Here is a 15,974-nt window from a genome sequence, read left to right on the forward strand (position 1 = left end):
CTTTTTCAAGGTCTTTACTAACATTACAGCCAGTGTTTTTATTTACACAACACACCTGTATATATATCAACAACAGTTTTCACATCTGCACATCTTTAATCGGTCTGTAATTCATTGATAAAGTAACTACTCATTGACTAAACTTGTAGAGTATTCCTTTATCAAAGCGCTGTTAATCAGCTAGAAATCACGTGCATAGTGTTTGGTTTGCTTACTCATCTTATCGCACCTCACAGGAAAGTTCATGCTTTCACGATACTATCGGTTTAGTCCATTTTTTGACAAATTAATCCGGTCTTATTGTACACAAGTTTCTTTAAAATCAAGGCTAGAGCTGTACTATAAAATGTCAACAAATCCAAAACTTGCCCTTCAATCACCGGCAGAAGCCATATATTTCGGTAAAGAAGCTGTCAATCGGGTCTCATTCCTTAGAGAGGATTCAGAATTTATTACAAACGCTTTGTTTCATCCCAGCACTAGATTCATTTTTTACGAAAACGGTAACCCATTGGTGAATAAGGATGTCGAAGAAAAGCGTTTAGTTATTCTTTGTAACGGAGACGATCAATTATCTACGGTGGAAGGAACGAGCGTCTCAGCTACGTCCAAAGGATTGCTTGCCCCAACTTCTAAAGTTAGACCAAATTGGACAAAGGTATTAGAAACATGGAGTGAAGACAACAAAGAGCATAATACTGGCTTGAGAGATGATGCCAAACCAACCTTTCTTTTTATGGGCCTTAAAGATGAAAGCGTGGGGGTCGATTTGCAACAATTGAAGCTACATGATGGTGAAAAGTATTTGGACCATCAAGGAAGATACTCTGGGATCCCATACTTTGGTGTAGATGTGTCAAACTCTCCACATGTAGCGAAGGATGTACGTGAGCATATCATGATGTACAACTCTCAGGTCGAGGAAAAACTGTTGATTTTTACCACTTCCCGAAAACATACATTGGGATTTTCAAACGACGAGGCGGCGCTATACAGCCATGGAAAGATGTACTTCGACTGGCTAGGACGGAACAAGTTTTGCCCTGGATGTGGATCAAAAGTTATCCCTATTCATGCTGGAGGCAAACTCAGATGCACCAACGATGAAAACAGAACTGATGGCGAGAATATTATTCATAGCTGTCCTGTGAAAAACACTTCTGTTTCAAACGTTTCTTTCCCCCGCACTGACTGCGTTGTTATCACGGCAATCACGGACAAGGCCCGAACCAAAATGTTGCTTTCGCTCAACAAAAGGTATGCATTTACCAAAATGTACTCTTGTACATCTGGTTTTATGGAGCCTTCCGAAACAATTGAGGTTGCTACTAAACGGGAAATTTGGGAAGAGACTGGTGTTGTGTGCAATGATATTCAAATTCTCATGACCCAGCCATGGCCCTTCCCAGCTAACTTGATGATCGGATGTGTTGCCACAGTAGAATTCAACGGCCAAAATGAAGTTATCCATTTGGGACACGATAGAGAGTTGGCGGATGCTCGTTGGTTTGACGTTTCTTTTGTTAAGAAATTAGTCGATGGTGAACATACCGAGGAGACAAATCCTGAAGGGATCATTCTCCCATCAGACATTTCTGTTGCCTTCTCTTTGATTAAGCATGTCTTGGACCGAAGTGAAGTTAAGCTTTAGTAGAGTGCATAATCATATACAATTAGGCAGTGCCTGCATCGTTTTGACAGTGACATTCGCGTAAGAATATGAAAAGAATAACCTGGGATTAAGAGCACGTGGCAACGGCTGGACCGGAAGAACTGTCTCTATCACGCAGTATAAGTGAAATTTCGTTGGTGTGGCAGTGCTGAACCATTTGTTAAATGAACGCTCGCTTACTGAAAACACTTTCCTGATCTTAGACTACCAATCCAATCATGACAAAGTGTAGCGAATGTTTAGTCATAGGACACCGAGGCTTCAAAGCCAAATACACCGAAAACACAATTCATGGTTTTGAAAAATGTTTTGAAACGGGAGCCACTATGTTCGAAACCGATGTCTGGACCACTAAGGATGATGTTTTGGTGATTTCACATGACGTTAACACTAATCGTATCTTTTGTGATGAGAATGGGAACGAAACGAACTACAACATTCCCGAGAGCTACTATGACGAGATTAAAGACCTCCGAACGATCGAGTCTGGCGAGCGCATGCTCACGTTTAAGGGTCTATTACGTTGGTTTCTCGAATATGTTCAAAGCCATGGGGGCGATCTGATCTCCGAACACCGTATAATGCTTGATATAAAGAACGCTAATCCTCCCCGCATATTGCAGCTTATTGTGGCTGCAATAATCGATGTCCATAATGATTTAGCCTGGTGGTTTCTGCGCATCCAGTTTGGCATCTGGCATTTGAGGTTCATCAAGTACTTGAATCAGGATCCTTATTTTCAAGAGGTCTTTGCGGGTGTTACATCTGCACAAGAGTACAGACATTTTGACATTATTCACATCTCCATTGATTGGCATGACTCAATGACGTATATGGCATACAACGAATATATTGACTCCTTGCAAAATGACAGATTCAAATTCAAAATCACCGCCATTTCGTTGATATATATCACCACATGGAGTACTGACTTTGTCACGAAATTTATGCCCATTCTAAAGAAAGAAGATCTCAAGTTGTACTCGTGGACAGTGAACACGCTTGCCCAACTTGAGTATTTCTCTCGCATTGCCAAATCATTTCAAGTTAGGGAGTATGGTATTATAACTGATCTGCCTGACAAAATGATAGACTACCTCGAGGATGTCGAACACGAAATTGCAAAGGAAAGCGCGGAAACCAAACCACTTATTGATCCTAAGCAACCAAATCTTCCTTTTAAATTCAAATTCTCTCACTTTTTGTTTCGCGGGTTTTTAATGTGGATAGGCTTCAAGGGTATGGAATGTTCTCAAAAGAACTTTGAATCGACTGTGGATCCAACTCAGCTCATGATTATGCCTCGCAAGTGGTTTATGAAATTCTTTGCTTATTTACAGCATCGCGGTATTTTTTGATGCTAAGTGTGTGTACGTTTATTTTACATCTTTTTCTTGTTCACATTTATTTGTTCTAGTGAGGTTCTTGAAATGCACGCCGCAATCGTGTGCACACCGCATCTTGTAGTTGTGGAACATACACTCAAACCCACAAGTAAAGGATAACTATGTTCAGCTCACTTCTACCGAAACCAGAGCATGCTACTCATGATACAATTCCTGTGAGCATCATTAAGGAATCTAGACGTTCTGCTCTCATCGTACTGCCAGGAATATCTGATCGGACGAAGACACATGTCATACCCAACCCCAATACAGCAGACAAAACGTTATCTGAACTACATGTTTCGCTGGATGGGTCTTTAGACTACGCTAAGACTATCGCACTTGCACAAGATAGCAAAGTAGCTGTGCAAGCTACATATGAAGATACGATCCCGTTGAAAGAAAGGTATCCCAATTTAAAGCACCATTTTCCACGATATACTTTGCAAAACTGCCCGGACAAAAGCTTAGCTACTTGTGTCGAAGAGACGAGAGAACTCATAGAGAAGTTGATATCACAGTCTGATGGTGCCACTGAAAAATCAGAAGGTGCGTCATTTGTGAATTTCACCCCCAGCGGGATGGGAGACCCCGATGATGGAGGAAAAACCATCGAAATTAGAGATTACAAAGAAGATCCTATGCTACCACCGAAGTTCAAGCTTCGAAAGAATCGACACAAAGAGCCTTCGCCGCCTCCTCCTATATTGAAGTCCTCTTCTAACACCAAAGTTACTAAGGAGTTAAAAGATCAATGGAAAATACCCAGTGCAGTCTCAAACTGGAAAAATAATCAGGGTTTTTCTATTTCATTGGATAAGCGAGTCAATGCGACAGGTATGGGTGGGGCTTCTGTTGAGTCTTCAATAAATGTGGAGAAATTCAGCCTGCTTTCCCTGGCACTAGAAAATGCACACAACCAGGCTCGAGATGATATTCGCATAAGAAATCAGAGAAGAAAAGAACAGGCAATACAGGAACAACGGGATAAAGAATCGCAACTAAGGCAACTACTAGAGCGGACTAGAACGGAGAGATTGGGCAAGCGTCCTGGAGATGATTTACGTAACATAGGAAAGAAAAGTCGGAGGTGATGTCCTTATGTATATTCGAATACAATAATCTCTTAATCATTTTTTAGGCCGTTTGGCTCGAGGTCTAGGTTTGTCTCCTCCTTCGTATAATGAACGATCAAAATTTTCTCGTGTAGTTGAATTGATCCATTCCAAAACTCGGGTGGTATGATTCTCAGCAACCTTTTCTTCCAACGATTCGTGTAATTGCACCTTTAGTTGCAAAAGTTCTTCTAGAGTTCCGCTTTTCATAGCTTCTTCCATGGTCTTCTGTCTTTTGTTGGGAGTATAGGTCGACCTCCTTGAACGTTTTCTAGTCATCAGCTCATCGCCACTGTCTTCCGAGTCGCTCTTCTTGGATGCGTTTTGTTGCATTCCAAGAATCTTCTCACTGACCTTGTCAATGTTCGATTGAATTTCCAAAACTTCCTTAGGTAGCTGATCAAGCCAAAGTGCTTTACGCCTTCCATTGATACTTGCTATCAAGCCTTCTTTCACTCGTAACAACTCCTTTCGCAATTGTGATTCCCTTTTTCCCCACGGATTTAGCCACTTTATCAATAAGTCAATTTGTTCCGGTTTGTCATAGAATCTCCATTGATCTCCAGACACAAGTGGTTCAGGTGCTTCTTCAATGAACTTTCTTTGAATAGGCAGTAGATTGGTCACGTCTTCATCCTTTGGAATCCCCCCAACCCTATCGATAATCTTCTTTTCATTCACGCTGATGGAATTGGCACTATACTTCACACCGAAGACCTCGGCTGTCTTGATGAATGCATCGGGTAATTTGTTGAAGTCCATGACTTGTAAGAGTGTTCCACCGTCACCAAGATCAACGGTGTTCTCTTGCTTATCACCATTGCTTTGTTTATTTTTAGGGTTTAATTCTTCCCTATCTTGCTCCCGCGTACTCTCACGCAATTTTCTTTCAATGAGAGATATTTCAGACTCCGAAAGTTTGAGATTTGTCAATAAGTCCATCGAAGATGGACCCTGAACCCAAAGTTTACCCATAAGATAAGTCTCTTCTGTCATGTCTTCCTTTTCTTCGTCATCATCATCACTTTCAGCTTCGGCTTCCTCATCTTCGTCGCCTTCTGTGGTGAAATGAAGATTAGGTAAGCCATTATTTTCAAACCACCAGTATCTGTTAAAAAGCCTATCCTTGCCAAGTAAGCGCACACGCTGACAATCCATTTCCGTGAATTTTGTTTCCACATCTTTTTTTGAAATTCTTAAAGCTTTGATTTTCTCGATTGCTTCATCACGATTTTTCCAGAGAGTTTGAAAAGATTCATCTGACTCGCTTAACTCCCGTTCATAATCAGTCATTTCGTAGCTTTTTGTATTGAAGCGTGGCTTTTTCTTGTTGAACTGCGCCCAAATCTTTGATTCGCTTGCTCTTGTTGCAGCTTCGAGTAACTTTTCGTGCAAAGAACTATGAATTTTGTTGGCTTCATCGACTGCTGCTTTGAGATCGCGAATGATATCTAACCTTGAACGTCTCAATGCTGCGCAAGCATCCAAGGATTCATCAATGTAATTCCTAACAAGTGATCCATTGACTAACAATGAAGTCAAGATGCGAAGAGTCTTCAATCTCAAATTAACACTCATATTGGTGTAAAATTCAGAAAGAACTGATGAAGGAGTATTTGAAGCACTCAGGGCCGGTGCGAGAGTGTTAAAAACTTGATTTATGGTGTCCTGATAAGAAGGCACGTATTCTACCAAAGATAAAACACCCAATAATATAGTTTGCCAATTACCGTCTTTGAAATTTCGTTTTCTTAGCCTCTCGTACCACTTTATACCTCTATGGTTCATGACAGAATACGCGTTGTGACTGAGATCTTCATTTTCCTCATTTTCCTCATTTTCCTCATTTGCTTCAACGTCTTCTTTCTCGTGTTCATTACTCACCAATAGCTGATCTTCCTTTGACATGGCCCCGTTTGCAGACAATGTATGAGGGACTTTTGATTCCCCTGTATCCACTTCACTCGTATCAGAATCTGCTTTAGAAACCTTGACATTCTGATCATGCCCGTTATGCCTCGTTTCTTCTTGCAACCCACTTTTTTCTTCGCCTGATTTTGCAAAGATTGTCTTCGGTGGTAAATTGATTAAAAGTCCTGACATACTCTCGTCATTATTAGAGTTCTTTTTGGGCTGTTCATTTGACATTATTCCACATAGAACTGCGCACCAAATTTCATCAAGCAACTCACAGCGACCAATATTCTGAAATTGTTCAGCATTCCAGCTCATCGCACAAAGAAAGTCATCAAAAGTAAAAGTGTCCAAGTTGAGAACTGAGTGATAAATGTTGAGGAAAGTCCAACACTCGAGTGCCTCTTGAATGCAATTAAGCTCTTGGAATTGTAATGTTTTCTCAGGGGAATAGTCATCTTGTGTTTCTGTTGAATTATTCTGCTTGGCATCGACCTCCTCTATATTATTAATGTCTTGTTGCACTTTTTCTTGGGAATTTTGATGGATAAGTTTGGCATTTTCTGGCATACTCAATTTTTTAGGACACGGCCGGTAAGTTTGAAGATCAAAATCAAGATTCAAATCTTCGACAATTGTCTTTTTCGATGGCTGGAAAGAGGAGAGCGTAGCCAATTCATTCTCTTTTAATTCTCGCAGGATTGCTGCTGGTAGGTGATTCACTAGGAATCTTTGACGGGTTCCATTCTTAATACTCGATCTCATGTCCTTTTCATCCAACAGACCATCAAATAGGTGTGATGAAGTAGACGCTGCATTTAAAGTAGCTTTCTTCTTCAATTGCTTTTCACGTTGCTTTTTGCCCTTTGAATCAGTAGGGGGCATTGGCGTGACTGACCTCTCGATTTCGTCTTCATACAAAACATTTCCCGTCGGAGTGGAGCTTTCGAAATGTTTTAAATCCTCTGGATACTCATTGGGGATCCTGTACTTCTTTGCATACTTCTCCTTGACGACCCATGGGGCACCAACCTTATGGGATCTAGTGACGGTAAGTTTCACAAAAGTTTTTATGAGCCATTTCGTAAAATGATTGCGGTCTCTAGATATTTGTTCATTCGTTGCGATGATTTGACGATCATCGTTCATTGTAGCAACAAGATATTTTGTATCGAAAGGATTGCTATATTGCACTTTTTCTCTGATGATTCCCTTCTGTTTAATAGTGGATACATAGATGAAGGATTGTTCATCGTTCACTTTCGCCGCGTTATTGGTGTTTGTTGCGACTGGATTTTTGACGTAGACTTCTTCCCCAGGAAAGTACTCGTTTTTGAATACCAGGTACACTTTATCTACTAGTTGGTCTAGTCTTGATATGCGATTGAATTGTAGAAACCGGAGAATATGCTCACGCAAAGCTTCTGGGAAGTTCTTTTCAACATCTTTTATTTCTTTCAGTTCTGAGTCAAAGGCTTCGAAGAAAGTTAGGCATGAGTTACCAGTTATTTCACATACAAACTTTCGCCTGTGATAGTAGTCCATGCGGTTGAGATAATCCTCGTACTCTATGAACCATTCTTTTGTTTGGGGGATGATGAAAATTTCCGTTGATAAATCAGAAGGTACCTCTGGGGGACGAACAAACGTCACTTGTTTTCGTTTATACAAAACCATTCAGAGTGGATTGAAGAGAAACAGAAATCGTGTTGTGGCTGAATGAAGTTGTTTGTTGTGAGTAACGATGCTGTCTATGCGGGTTATGGGAACAGATCACCTCGATATTTTTCGGTGCAAGACGATGATCGGTAATCTAATTTATCATTCACTTAGGAAATTTTGAATGTACATAAAGTGGGCGGAAAAGAGCTGTGGAAAAAAAGTCGTATTGCCCAAGAAAAAGCAAAAGAGTGGAATTGGGGAGAAAAAATTGTGTATGGGCAAAAAGAGTATATACATAAAGGTTCCGCACTCGCTTTCACCTCCACCTAAAAGACGATGATTTGGCTGCAACACCGCGTAACAAAACGATCGCGAATAGAATATGCGCCTAACGTTATGAAAGTCACATACGCATAACTTCATTGGTATTATCTGCTATAAATTTATGTGTGTGCTATATTTTTTACCCCATAGTGACATTGCGAAGCTCACTCGAGTGATCCTGATGTCTATTACTTTTTTTGCTAATTTTTTTTTTTTTTGTTTGTCCATAACACATAGGCGCGCAAACAGTGGGCACGTATGATATGTGGCCGAAGGTACGGAGGCACGATTGCGACGCAATATGAGGGTTTTATTGACACTAGAATCGACTCTACACAGGCGAACATAATACACAAGTTTCCGACTTATTACATTTGCGACCCCAAGAGGAACATACAGTCAGTCGGGAGAACATGTGAAAGCAGCCTCGGTCTGACAATGTCAGGGCAAGCGGTGTTGGATTCGGTGGGTTACTAGGTAATACTAAGGCTTCCGAAGCCATGGTGGGCGCCCGCCTTCGAATGGAAACCTCCTTCGAGGAGAGATATACAGCACGGTAGCTCTGGGTATCTGTCCGAAGAGAATACGTGGGCTACACATGCAATTAGGCTATTCTCGCACCCTGCTTCGCAGGGCGCTCGTAATTATCTGGTTGATCTTGCCAGTAGTCATATGCATGTGTGTCCTCCAGGATTTTTTTCTGAATTGCACTTTGGCTGACACTATCTTTTTTTTCCGACGTAGTACTAACAGACGTTTTTTCGTGCGTCTTGCGCTGTCAGAGATTGACCACAATAGGAATATTTATCCGCTAACTTATACAGGTCTCACCTAGCGCTTACCCTATAAAACCCAGGCTTCCGGAGGCAATTCGCACCAGCAAATACATTTAAAGCTCATTGGCCATGGTAACATCGAGTTCTGTCCCCGACACCTTCAAAGGATTTGCTGTTGATACCAAAGAAAATTGGAATAAGCCAAAATTGGTTACTTACAAACGTAAGTCTATTCAGCCTACAGATGTCGTTATAAAGAATATCTGTTGCGGTCTTTGCGGCACTGACATCCATACAACCCAAGAAAACTGGGGACCAATGCAGAGACCTGATACTGTTGTTGGTCATGAGATCATCGGTACTGTGATTGCTGTAGGTGACGAAGTCACTGAAGTGAAAGTGGGTGACAGGGTTGGTGTGGGTGCAGCTTCCTCCTCTTGCTGCGCTTGCTCAAGATGTGGTTCTGATAATGAACAATATTGCAAGGATGGGGTAAGCACTTACAATTCTATCGACGGTTTTTCCGACGGTTATGTCACGCAAGGTGGATATTCTTCACACAGCATTGCTAATCAAAAATTTGTGTTCCCAATTCCGGACGAGTTGGACTCAGTTTCAGCGGCTCCTTTGATGTGTGCTGGATTGACTGTTTATTCGCCAATTGTCAGAAATATTCGTCACATTGAAAAGCCCGTTGTTGCCGTGATTGGTATTGGTGGCTTGGGACATTTAGCACTCCAGTTTGCTAAAGCTCTAGGTGCAGAAGTTTACGCTTTCTCTAGAACGTCTTCAAAGAAGGCGGAGGCGACTAGTTTAGGTGCTGATGGTTTTATTGCAACCCAGGAAGAAAAGGACTGGGCTAGCAAATTTCATGACAAGTTTGATTTGATTTTGAACTGCGCTTCAAGAGTTGATGGCTTTTCTTTGGATGAGTACTTGTCTGCTTTGAAAGTGGATGGACGATTTGTTTCCGTGGGCTTACCACCCGTCGATGACAAGTTTGAGTTGAATCCATTTTCCTTCTTATCGAACGGAGGTTCCTTCGGCTCTTCTTTGTTAGGTTCTAAGAAGGAGGCTTTGGAAATGTTGGAGTTGGCTGCCAAAAAAGGAGTAAAGCCTATTGTTGAAGAAATTCCCATCTCGGAGAAGAACTGTGAGATCGCATTAACAAGATGTAACGATGGTGATGTGAGATACAGATTCGTTTTCACAGATTATGACAAGGCTTTTGCTTGAAGCATATCACACCACTTATAGATATATAACTTATTTATTCTTTTTATATCATGCTTACCTTATTCACTTTTTTTTTTTTCTTTTTATCAAGGTACTAATTTTCAATGGCTGTGTTCATTCTGCATTTTTTAACAAAATTATGCGGTTCGTAGCTTAATGAAAAATACGAAAATGTAGAAAAAAAATAGACAACGTAGAAATTCTATCCATAAATGAATCTTAACTTTATGCCTCTCACCAAGGACTTCGAAGTTGTACTTAGGGACGGAATATTTCTGTAGTGATCTTATTCTTGTCTCTAAAGTATGAGAGTTACCTGCAGCTTTGCCTTGTAGGACGAAAAAATTCCTTCGCGAGTAACTACCTTTGAAAGTGCTCTTCCTTCGTCTTTCAGAAATATGCTTAGACAACTGAGAACGACTGCTAGCCTGATTGGCAGAAGGTGCTTTGTATCATCGACTAATGTTTCGTTTCAAAAACAGCCGTTTGCTCTCAATAAGGAGGAAATGACCTCTCCACATTCTTTGGCTAAGGAATCTCATTTGCCTAAGATTGAACACGACTTGAAAACAAAACCACGTCAAGCCAAGACGAAAAACCCGTTCTTGTCGGATCATAAAATCGAAAATGATCCAACATACAAGATGTCATCTTTCGCACAATCTATTGGACAAACGATTGTGAGATTGTTTAATATCGACATGGATAAGTCAAGAGCTGGACCGGTGGCTGGATCTTATTACTTTGGTGAGTGTAAGAGACAAGGTATGTATTACCCCAATGAGCCTCTTTCAGACACTGCGAAGTTCTACTATGAGACATTAGGTCTACCTCAAAGTTTTTCTCAGTGGTTTCAAATAACTGCCTTACATTACTGGATTTTGTCTGTAAGAATGAGAGCCATGCCATTCAAGTATGGCAGAAACTATCAGCAGAAGTTGGTTGATAGAATATTCAGAGACATGGAGTTAAGAATGGCAGGAGAATTGGGTATCAGCTCCAATAGAATTATCGAGGGTTATTTGAAGGATTACCACACACAGCTATTGGGCTGTGTTCTTTCATATGATGAAGGTTTAATGACTGATGATATTACTTTGGCTGCAGCTCTCTGGAGGAACATTTTCAATGGTAACCCAAATGCTGATATGAGACACATTGAAGCTTTGCTTGGATACGTCCGGCAACAGTTGTATGTCTTGAACAAGATAAGCGACAGGGAATTTGGATTTGGAAACTTTAAGTTCGTTGCCCCTGACGAGGTGGTGAAACCATTAACAAAAGCTCAAGAGGAGAAATTGAGAGAAGAGGCGAAAAAGGAGTTTGCCTCTAAGACTTTACCTTCGCAAAGAAGTACTCTTTCATTAGATGAGTAAATAATTCTACTGTTGTACATAGCCATCCCAATTTGAGAAAGATTTAACAATAAAACAAATCATGAATGCATAAATCAAGTTCAAATCAACTCGAAGAGATTTAAAAATCAGAAAAAGAGAAATAAAACAGAAAGCTCACAATTTAGCTTCAGAGTTCAGATCCTTGGACCAGTCCTTTCCAAAAGAACCACGAATCATCACATTCATGATAGCATAGTCCTCACCTTCTTTGGCGTCTGCATCTTCGTTCGATCCCAACATAATGTCTTCGTAGAAGACGAAGCCAAATCTGTTGTAGATTGGAATGTTATCAGAAGATGAGCTTTCCAAATATGCAATGTTATTAGTACCTGGTTTGTCGATGTAATTGTGGAACATATAATCAAACATAGCTCTCACATTTCCCTTACCACGAGCGCTAGCAACAGAACCCAAATAAACCAAGGTATAAACACCTTTACCTTTGAATCTTGAATCAGTGGACAAGATCCTTTCAGCAGTGTCATGCAAAAGAGGTAACATTCCTCTGAAAATCTTTTCACGGCCTTCCTCACCAACTTGTTCCCAAAGTTTGCCATATCCAGCATACATGAGATTATCAAAACTATCTAACCCATCTTCAATCGAAGTCGGAGTTGACCAGATAGCCACAGTTTCATACTCCTCAGTGCCTTCGCCGATTCCAAGGCAAATACCCTTTTCCAAGTGCTGCTTGAGATAACATTCGTACAAAGTGTGTTCAACCTGATTCTTGAGTTCAAGATCATCAATATGGTCTGTCAACAACTTTGCCAAGGAATCTTCCTCGAACGACTTGACCAAAGTGCGAGAAGCTTTAGGCACATCTTTCTCAGTTAAGATCTTGACCCTGGAAGTGTCGGCCTTTGTTTGCTTTGAGGGAGCGGTAGACATTTTTGAGGACTTCAATCGATAAATCACAATTGAGAAAAACGGTGGAATTTGAAACAAGTTTCGGCAACAGAATTGTTTTAGTATTCAAATTGATAGCTCAAAAGCACAATCATAACTTGTCTTTTTAAATATGTCAAAGATAGGTAGATCTATTGAAATATTCAAAAAGGGAGGGAAAAAAAAATAGTTTCGTGATGAAGTAACTAGGTTTACGGGGATCACTGCACTTGATATACCTTCTGAGTTGGGCTACGGTTAGGAATTTGACCCTAAAGAAGTATGCGGGTGCGAAAAATCCTCAAAATGCAGGAGCGCATATGTTCCAGGCCTGTCATTTGTCTTATCTAAACCGCCAAGGCAGGAAAGGAAGCATGTAGCGCGCGTAGTGCGCCGAAAACAGAGCCGATCCGGTATCGTTCAGTATTTTCGGAGTAACAACTCCTCAGCTCATTATACCCCACAACCTTGCCAAATGAAGCTATTCTGGCCTTCAACATTACGCTAGAGTTTATTCTATTATACATATGTTAAACAAAGAAGACTACTTCTTACCCTTTTTTTTCTTTCCTTTGCTCTTCGATTTAGTAGAAGTTGAGGACGAGTGAGCAGCAGTTTGAGGAGCAGGTGATGACTCTATAGCGCCTTGGTGGCCTCCTGATTTCTTCTTCAAATCTTTCTTCGAAGGTCTGTAATTTGATCTGAGTTTCAACGGGAGCCACCGCTCCAGATCCAAGTCCTTTGCAGGATCAAACTCATGGTCAGGTTTGAAAAACTTGTGCTTCGAGAACTTTGGCTTTTGCTTCTTTTTCGTGACTTTGTGTACTGGCTTCTTTGCTGGAACGGCCCGATTAACGGGGTTCTCTGCTGAAACTAAAGTCTCAACGTTAACTGAAAGCAATTCTTCGATACTTTCATTTGATGCGAGCGACTCCATTGGAGCCAACGAGCCGTTATCTTTGTTAACGACACTGGAAACAATCAGATCATCCTTTCGGGTAGAATGCAAGATACCGAACAAATGTAAAGACTTCTCCTCCAGACCAGCATTCAAGTACTTGAAAGCGAACGCACGAACAAAGTAATACAAATGAGGATTTCTCTGAAGTACTTCACTCCCCAAGCTTTCGAATTTTTGCAAAAGAGCATATTGCAAGCTGTTCAATTTTTTTGAGTAATTCCTTTGTTCATACAAGGTAAATATGAGCCCAAAAATGCTAGCATGAAGTGTCTCAGGGCTCGAGGAAAGTTCAACTTCAACCAATTTTTCCAAAATCAACAAAGATTGATCGTAATTACCCGAAACAGTGTTCACAGATACCAAAAGAATGGCCGCAGCAACAAGAATATCAGAAATGTCGTTGCTTTCTAGCTTTCCACGAGCAAACTTGAAGATTTTCTTTGCGACTGCGGTGTTTTGCGATGGAGATTCAAGATCTTCCAATGTGATATCCAACGTGATAAGGACTTTATAGATTAATGGTGTAACATCACCGTTAAAGCTGTCCGAATACTCTTTGTAGAAGCGATTTGTTAAGTACTTTGAGCTTTTTGAGAGGGACTTGCTTTGGTAAGACAACAATAAGTGGTTCTTTAACAACGTGTGACGTTGAATGGGTGTAAGTTTTTGTCTCAAATGATGAAAGTGAAATTGGTAATCCAACTCTCTGGCAACAAAGTTGACATTTTCTTCAGAGGGATGGAGGGACTTGTAATTATTTTTGATAATCAACTGGACCATTAGGTCAGTAATGAAGGTCAAATCGAGCGTGCTTAACACTTCTACCGCTTCATCAATTCTACCACTCAATTGGTAAATGTATGCAACAGTCAATTTGATTGGGGAAACCTCCATCATCAACTCAGTTGGCTCAGAGTCAAGGTTCTGTTCTTCACACTGCGACAATGCAGACTTCAACAACTGTAAGCTCTCATCATAATTCCCACTTGCCAACTTGATCAAAGCATTGTTGAAGATAATATCGTACGTCTCTGTAGAATCAGAAACGGTCAGCTGAGGTACAGGGCATGATCCTGACTTCATGGCTATCTGCGACAAAATAGCTCTCTCATTACAAGCCAAATCCACAGTACCGTCAACGGTATTGGTAGAGATTAATTCAGAGTATAGTTGCAAAGCTGCATCGTACTTTCCAGTCTGGTAGTAGCTTTGAGCAACGACGTGTTTCAATCCTCTAGATAAAGCGTCACTGATGTCGTTCAGGTTTATTGTTGATTTGTAAACGTCTTTCAATAAGTCAACTTTTCCTGTCTTGTAATAGACATATGCCTTTTCCAATGGATATTCTTGATGGATTTCATTGGGCACTTCCTTGATTAATTGTAAAGCTCTGTAGTATTTATCACTATTGATCAAGGAGACAAGACAATAGTGAAAAGACTTCAAATCACGAAAGTCCTTAATCTTCGACAAGTACTGATAGGAAACTTCAAAGATAGCCTCATGCTCAGTCAAATCATGAGCAGACGCTACATTGATACCTTTGAAGGCTTCGATAACCGAGTTCGACATATTATTCCTTCGGTATTATGTTAAACGGAATTGTGGAACTTGTTCGAGCGGACATTTTTTTCACTCAATACTGCATACAATATATGGTTGTCTACGGGAACCATTTCATTTAGTTCTAGTTAGATGTCATAGTCTATTCGAGATCGATATTACTATTGAAGATGTTCGTAAAGGGTATCAAAAACTTGAAGCTATTGAAGTGAAATGAAAAATGAATGAGAGTTTGAAATGAAATGAAGTGTGAAATGCATATTCTAGTTCGCCATGATCTTGAATTTGTTTTTGGCAACAAGATGTGCCTTACCCTTATTGATTCCAACAGACATGGACCGCTTGCGTCTTATGTAATCATTTTGTTTTGCTATCAAGCGAAGCTCAACGTCATCGTCCTCTACTTCAGTAGAGCGATATAAGATCTTCCGCAAACTATTCCTTGGAGGGGTGATGTAGCTGGGCAACCGATTGAACTTGTGGACACTTCTGGACTCGTTGGTGTAATGTTTGGGTTGGTACATTTCCTTGAGTTGCACTGGGCCTAGCTGTAATTGCCCACGAGCAGACATGTAACCAGGGAATTGGCTGATGCTCAAATTGCTCAAAGGACGTCTAAAACTATAATTAGTCTGTTTTAGCGCCATTACCTTGGGCTGTAAGACATTTTCCTTGTCATCATGGCATTTTTCATCTTTTAGTGGAGATGCGTTATGGTACTTAAAATGCTCCTCTGGTGTGTCTTCATAAATGGAAAAAGCAGGCTTCAGCGAGGCAGATGGACTGTTGTTACGACCAGGACGGTCCATACTGAAACCAAGTCTAGGGATTCTAGTTGGGGTAGCTTGAAATGGATTAGTTGCTTTTGTGGGGGAAGGGGTCAATTTCTGTGGAGAATGGGACCGGGAGTTAGACACGGACAGTCTCTGAGGAGACAAAGGCTTGACGGGAGAAGACATCGAAAGATATATACAACAGAGAGGAGAAACAGTCTCAAACGGTATCCTTGTGCTTTTTTTCTTCGCTCACTGAAGTTCGGGACTTATATACGTTTTTAACCGTGAAGAAGGGTCATGTACAT

At 40.7% G+C, this 15,974-nt stretch overlaps 9 protein-coding genes across 9 annotated transcripts; 5 read left to right on the forward strand and 4 right to left on the reverse strand. All coding sequences in view use genetic code 12, as the record gives it.

The window, feature by feature from the left end:
- Positions 1-244: 244 nt before the first annotated feature.
- Positions 245-1,651, forward strand: FOB63_002434 (NAD(+) diphosphatase; the record flags this gene model as incomplete). Its single annotated transcript, XM_002616516.1, has 1 exon — positions 245-1,651. One exon carries the CDS (start codon positions 245-247, stop codon positions 1,649-1,651), a length of 1,407 nt encoding a protein of 468 aa, XP_002616562.1.
- Positions 1,652-1,890: 239 nt separating this feature from the next.
- FOB63_002435 (phosphatidylglycerol phospholipase) lies at positions 1,891-3,030 on the forward strand (the record flags this gene model as incomplete). The annotated part of the gene is made up of 1 exon (XM_002616515.1): positions 1,891-3,030. One exon carries the CDS (start codon positions 1,891-1,893, stop codon positions 3,028-3,030), a length of 1,140 nt encoding a protein of 379 aa, XP_002616561.1.
- Positions 3,031-3,179: 149 nt separating this feature from the next.
- Positions 3,180-4,151, forward strand: PRP45 (mRNA splicing protein; the record flags this gene model as incomplete). Its single annotated transcript, XM_002616514.1, has 1 exon — positions 3,180-4,151. The coding sequence occupies one exon, from the start codon at positions 3,180-3,182 to the stop codon at positions 4,149-4,151; it is 972 nt and encodes a 323-aa protein (XP_002616560.1).
- A 36-nt stretch (positions 4,152-4,187) lies between these two features.
- On the reverse strand, positions 4,188-7,763 carry FOB63_002437 (uncharacterized protein; the record flags this gene model as incomplete). The annotated part of the gene is made up of 1 exon (XM_002616511.2): positions 4,188-7,763. The coding sequence occupies one exon, from the start codon at positions 7,761-7,763 to the stop codon at positions 4,188-4,190; it is 3,576 nt and encodes a 1,191-aa protein (XP_002616557.2).
- Positions 7,764-8,977: 1,214 nt separating this feature from the next.
- FOB63_002438 (NADP-dependent alcohol dehydrogenase) lies at positions 8,978-10,084 on the forward strand (the record flags this gene model as incomplete). The annotated part of the gene is made up of 1 exon (XM_002616510.1): positions 8,978-10,084. One exon carries the CDS (start codon positions 8,978-8,980, stop codon positions 10,082-10,084), a length of 1,107 nt encoding a protein of 368 aa, XP_002616556.1.
- A 398-nt stretch (positions 10,085-10,482) lies between these two features.
- CBP3 (uncharacterized protein) lies at positions 10,483-11,460 on the forward strand (the record flags this gene model as incomplete). Its single annotated transcript, XM_002616509.1, has 1 exon — positions 10,483-11,460. One exon carries the CDS (start codon positions 10,483-10,485, stop codon positions 11,458-11,460), a length of 978 nt encoding a protein of 325 aa, XP_002616555.1.
- A 135-nt stretch (positions 11,461-11,595) lies between these two features.
- Positions 11,596-12,372, reverse strand: FOB63_002440 (uncharacterized protein; the record flags this gene model as incomplete). The annotated part of the gene is made up of 1 exon (XM_002616508.1): positions 11,596-12,372. One exon carries the CDS (start codon positions 12,370-12,372, stop codon positions 11,596-11,598), a length of 777 nt encoding a protein of 258 aa, XP_002616554.1.
- A 541-nt stretch (positions 12,373-12,913) lies between these two features.
- Positions 12,914-14,902, reverse strand: FOB63_002441 (signal recognition particle subunit; the record flags this gene model as incomplete). Its single annotated transcript, XM_002616507.1, has 1 exon — positions 12,914-14,902. The coding sequence occupies one exon, from the start codon at positions 14,900-14,902 to the stop codon at positions 12,914-12,916; it is 1,989 nt and encodes a 662-aa protein (XP_002616553.1).
- Positions 14,903-15,156: 254 nt separating this feature from the next.
- FOB63_002442 (uncharacterized protein) lies at positions 15,157-15,852 on the reverse strand (the record flags this gene model as incomplete). The annotated part of the gene is made up of 1 exon (XM_002616506.1): positions 15,157-15,852. The coding sequence occupies one exon, from the start codon at positions 15,850-15,852 to the stop codon at positions 15,157-15,159; it is 696 nt and encodes a 231-aa protein (XP_002616552.1).
- Positions 15,853-15,974: the final 122 nt, after the last annotated feature.

Source organism: Clavispora lusitaniae (assembly GCF_014636115.1).
Source record: "Clavispora lusitaniae strain FDAARGOS_655 chromosome Unknown tig00000078_pilon, whole genome shotgun sequence".
Taxonomy (NCBI): domain Eukaryota; kingdom Fungi; phylum Ascomycota; class Pichiomycetes; order Serinales; family Metschnikowiaceae; genus Clavispora; species Clavispora lusitaniae.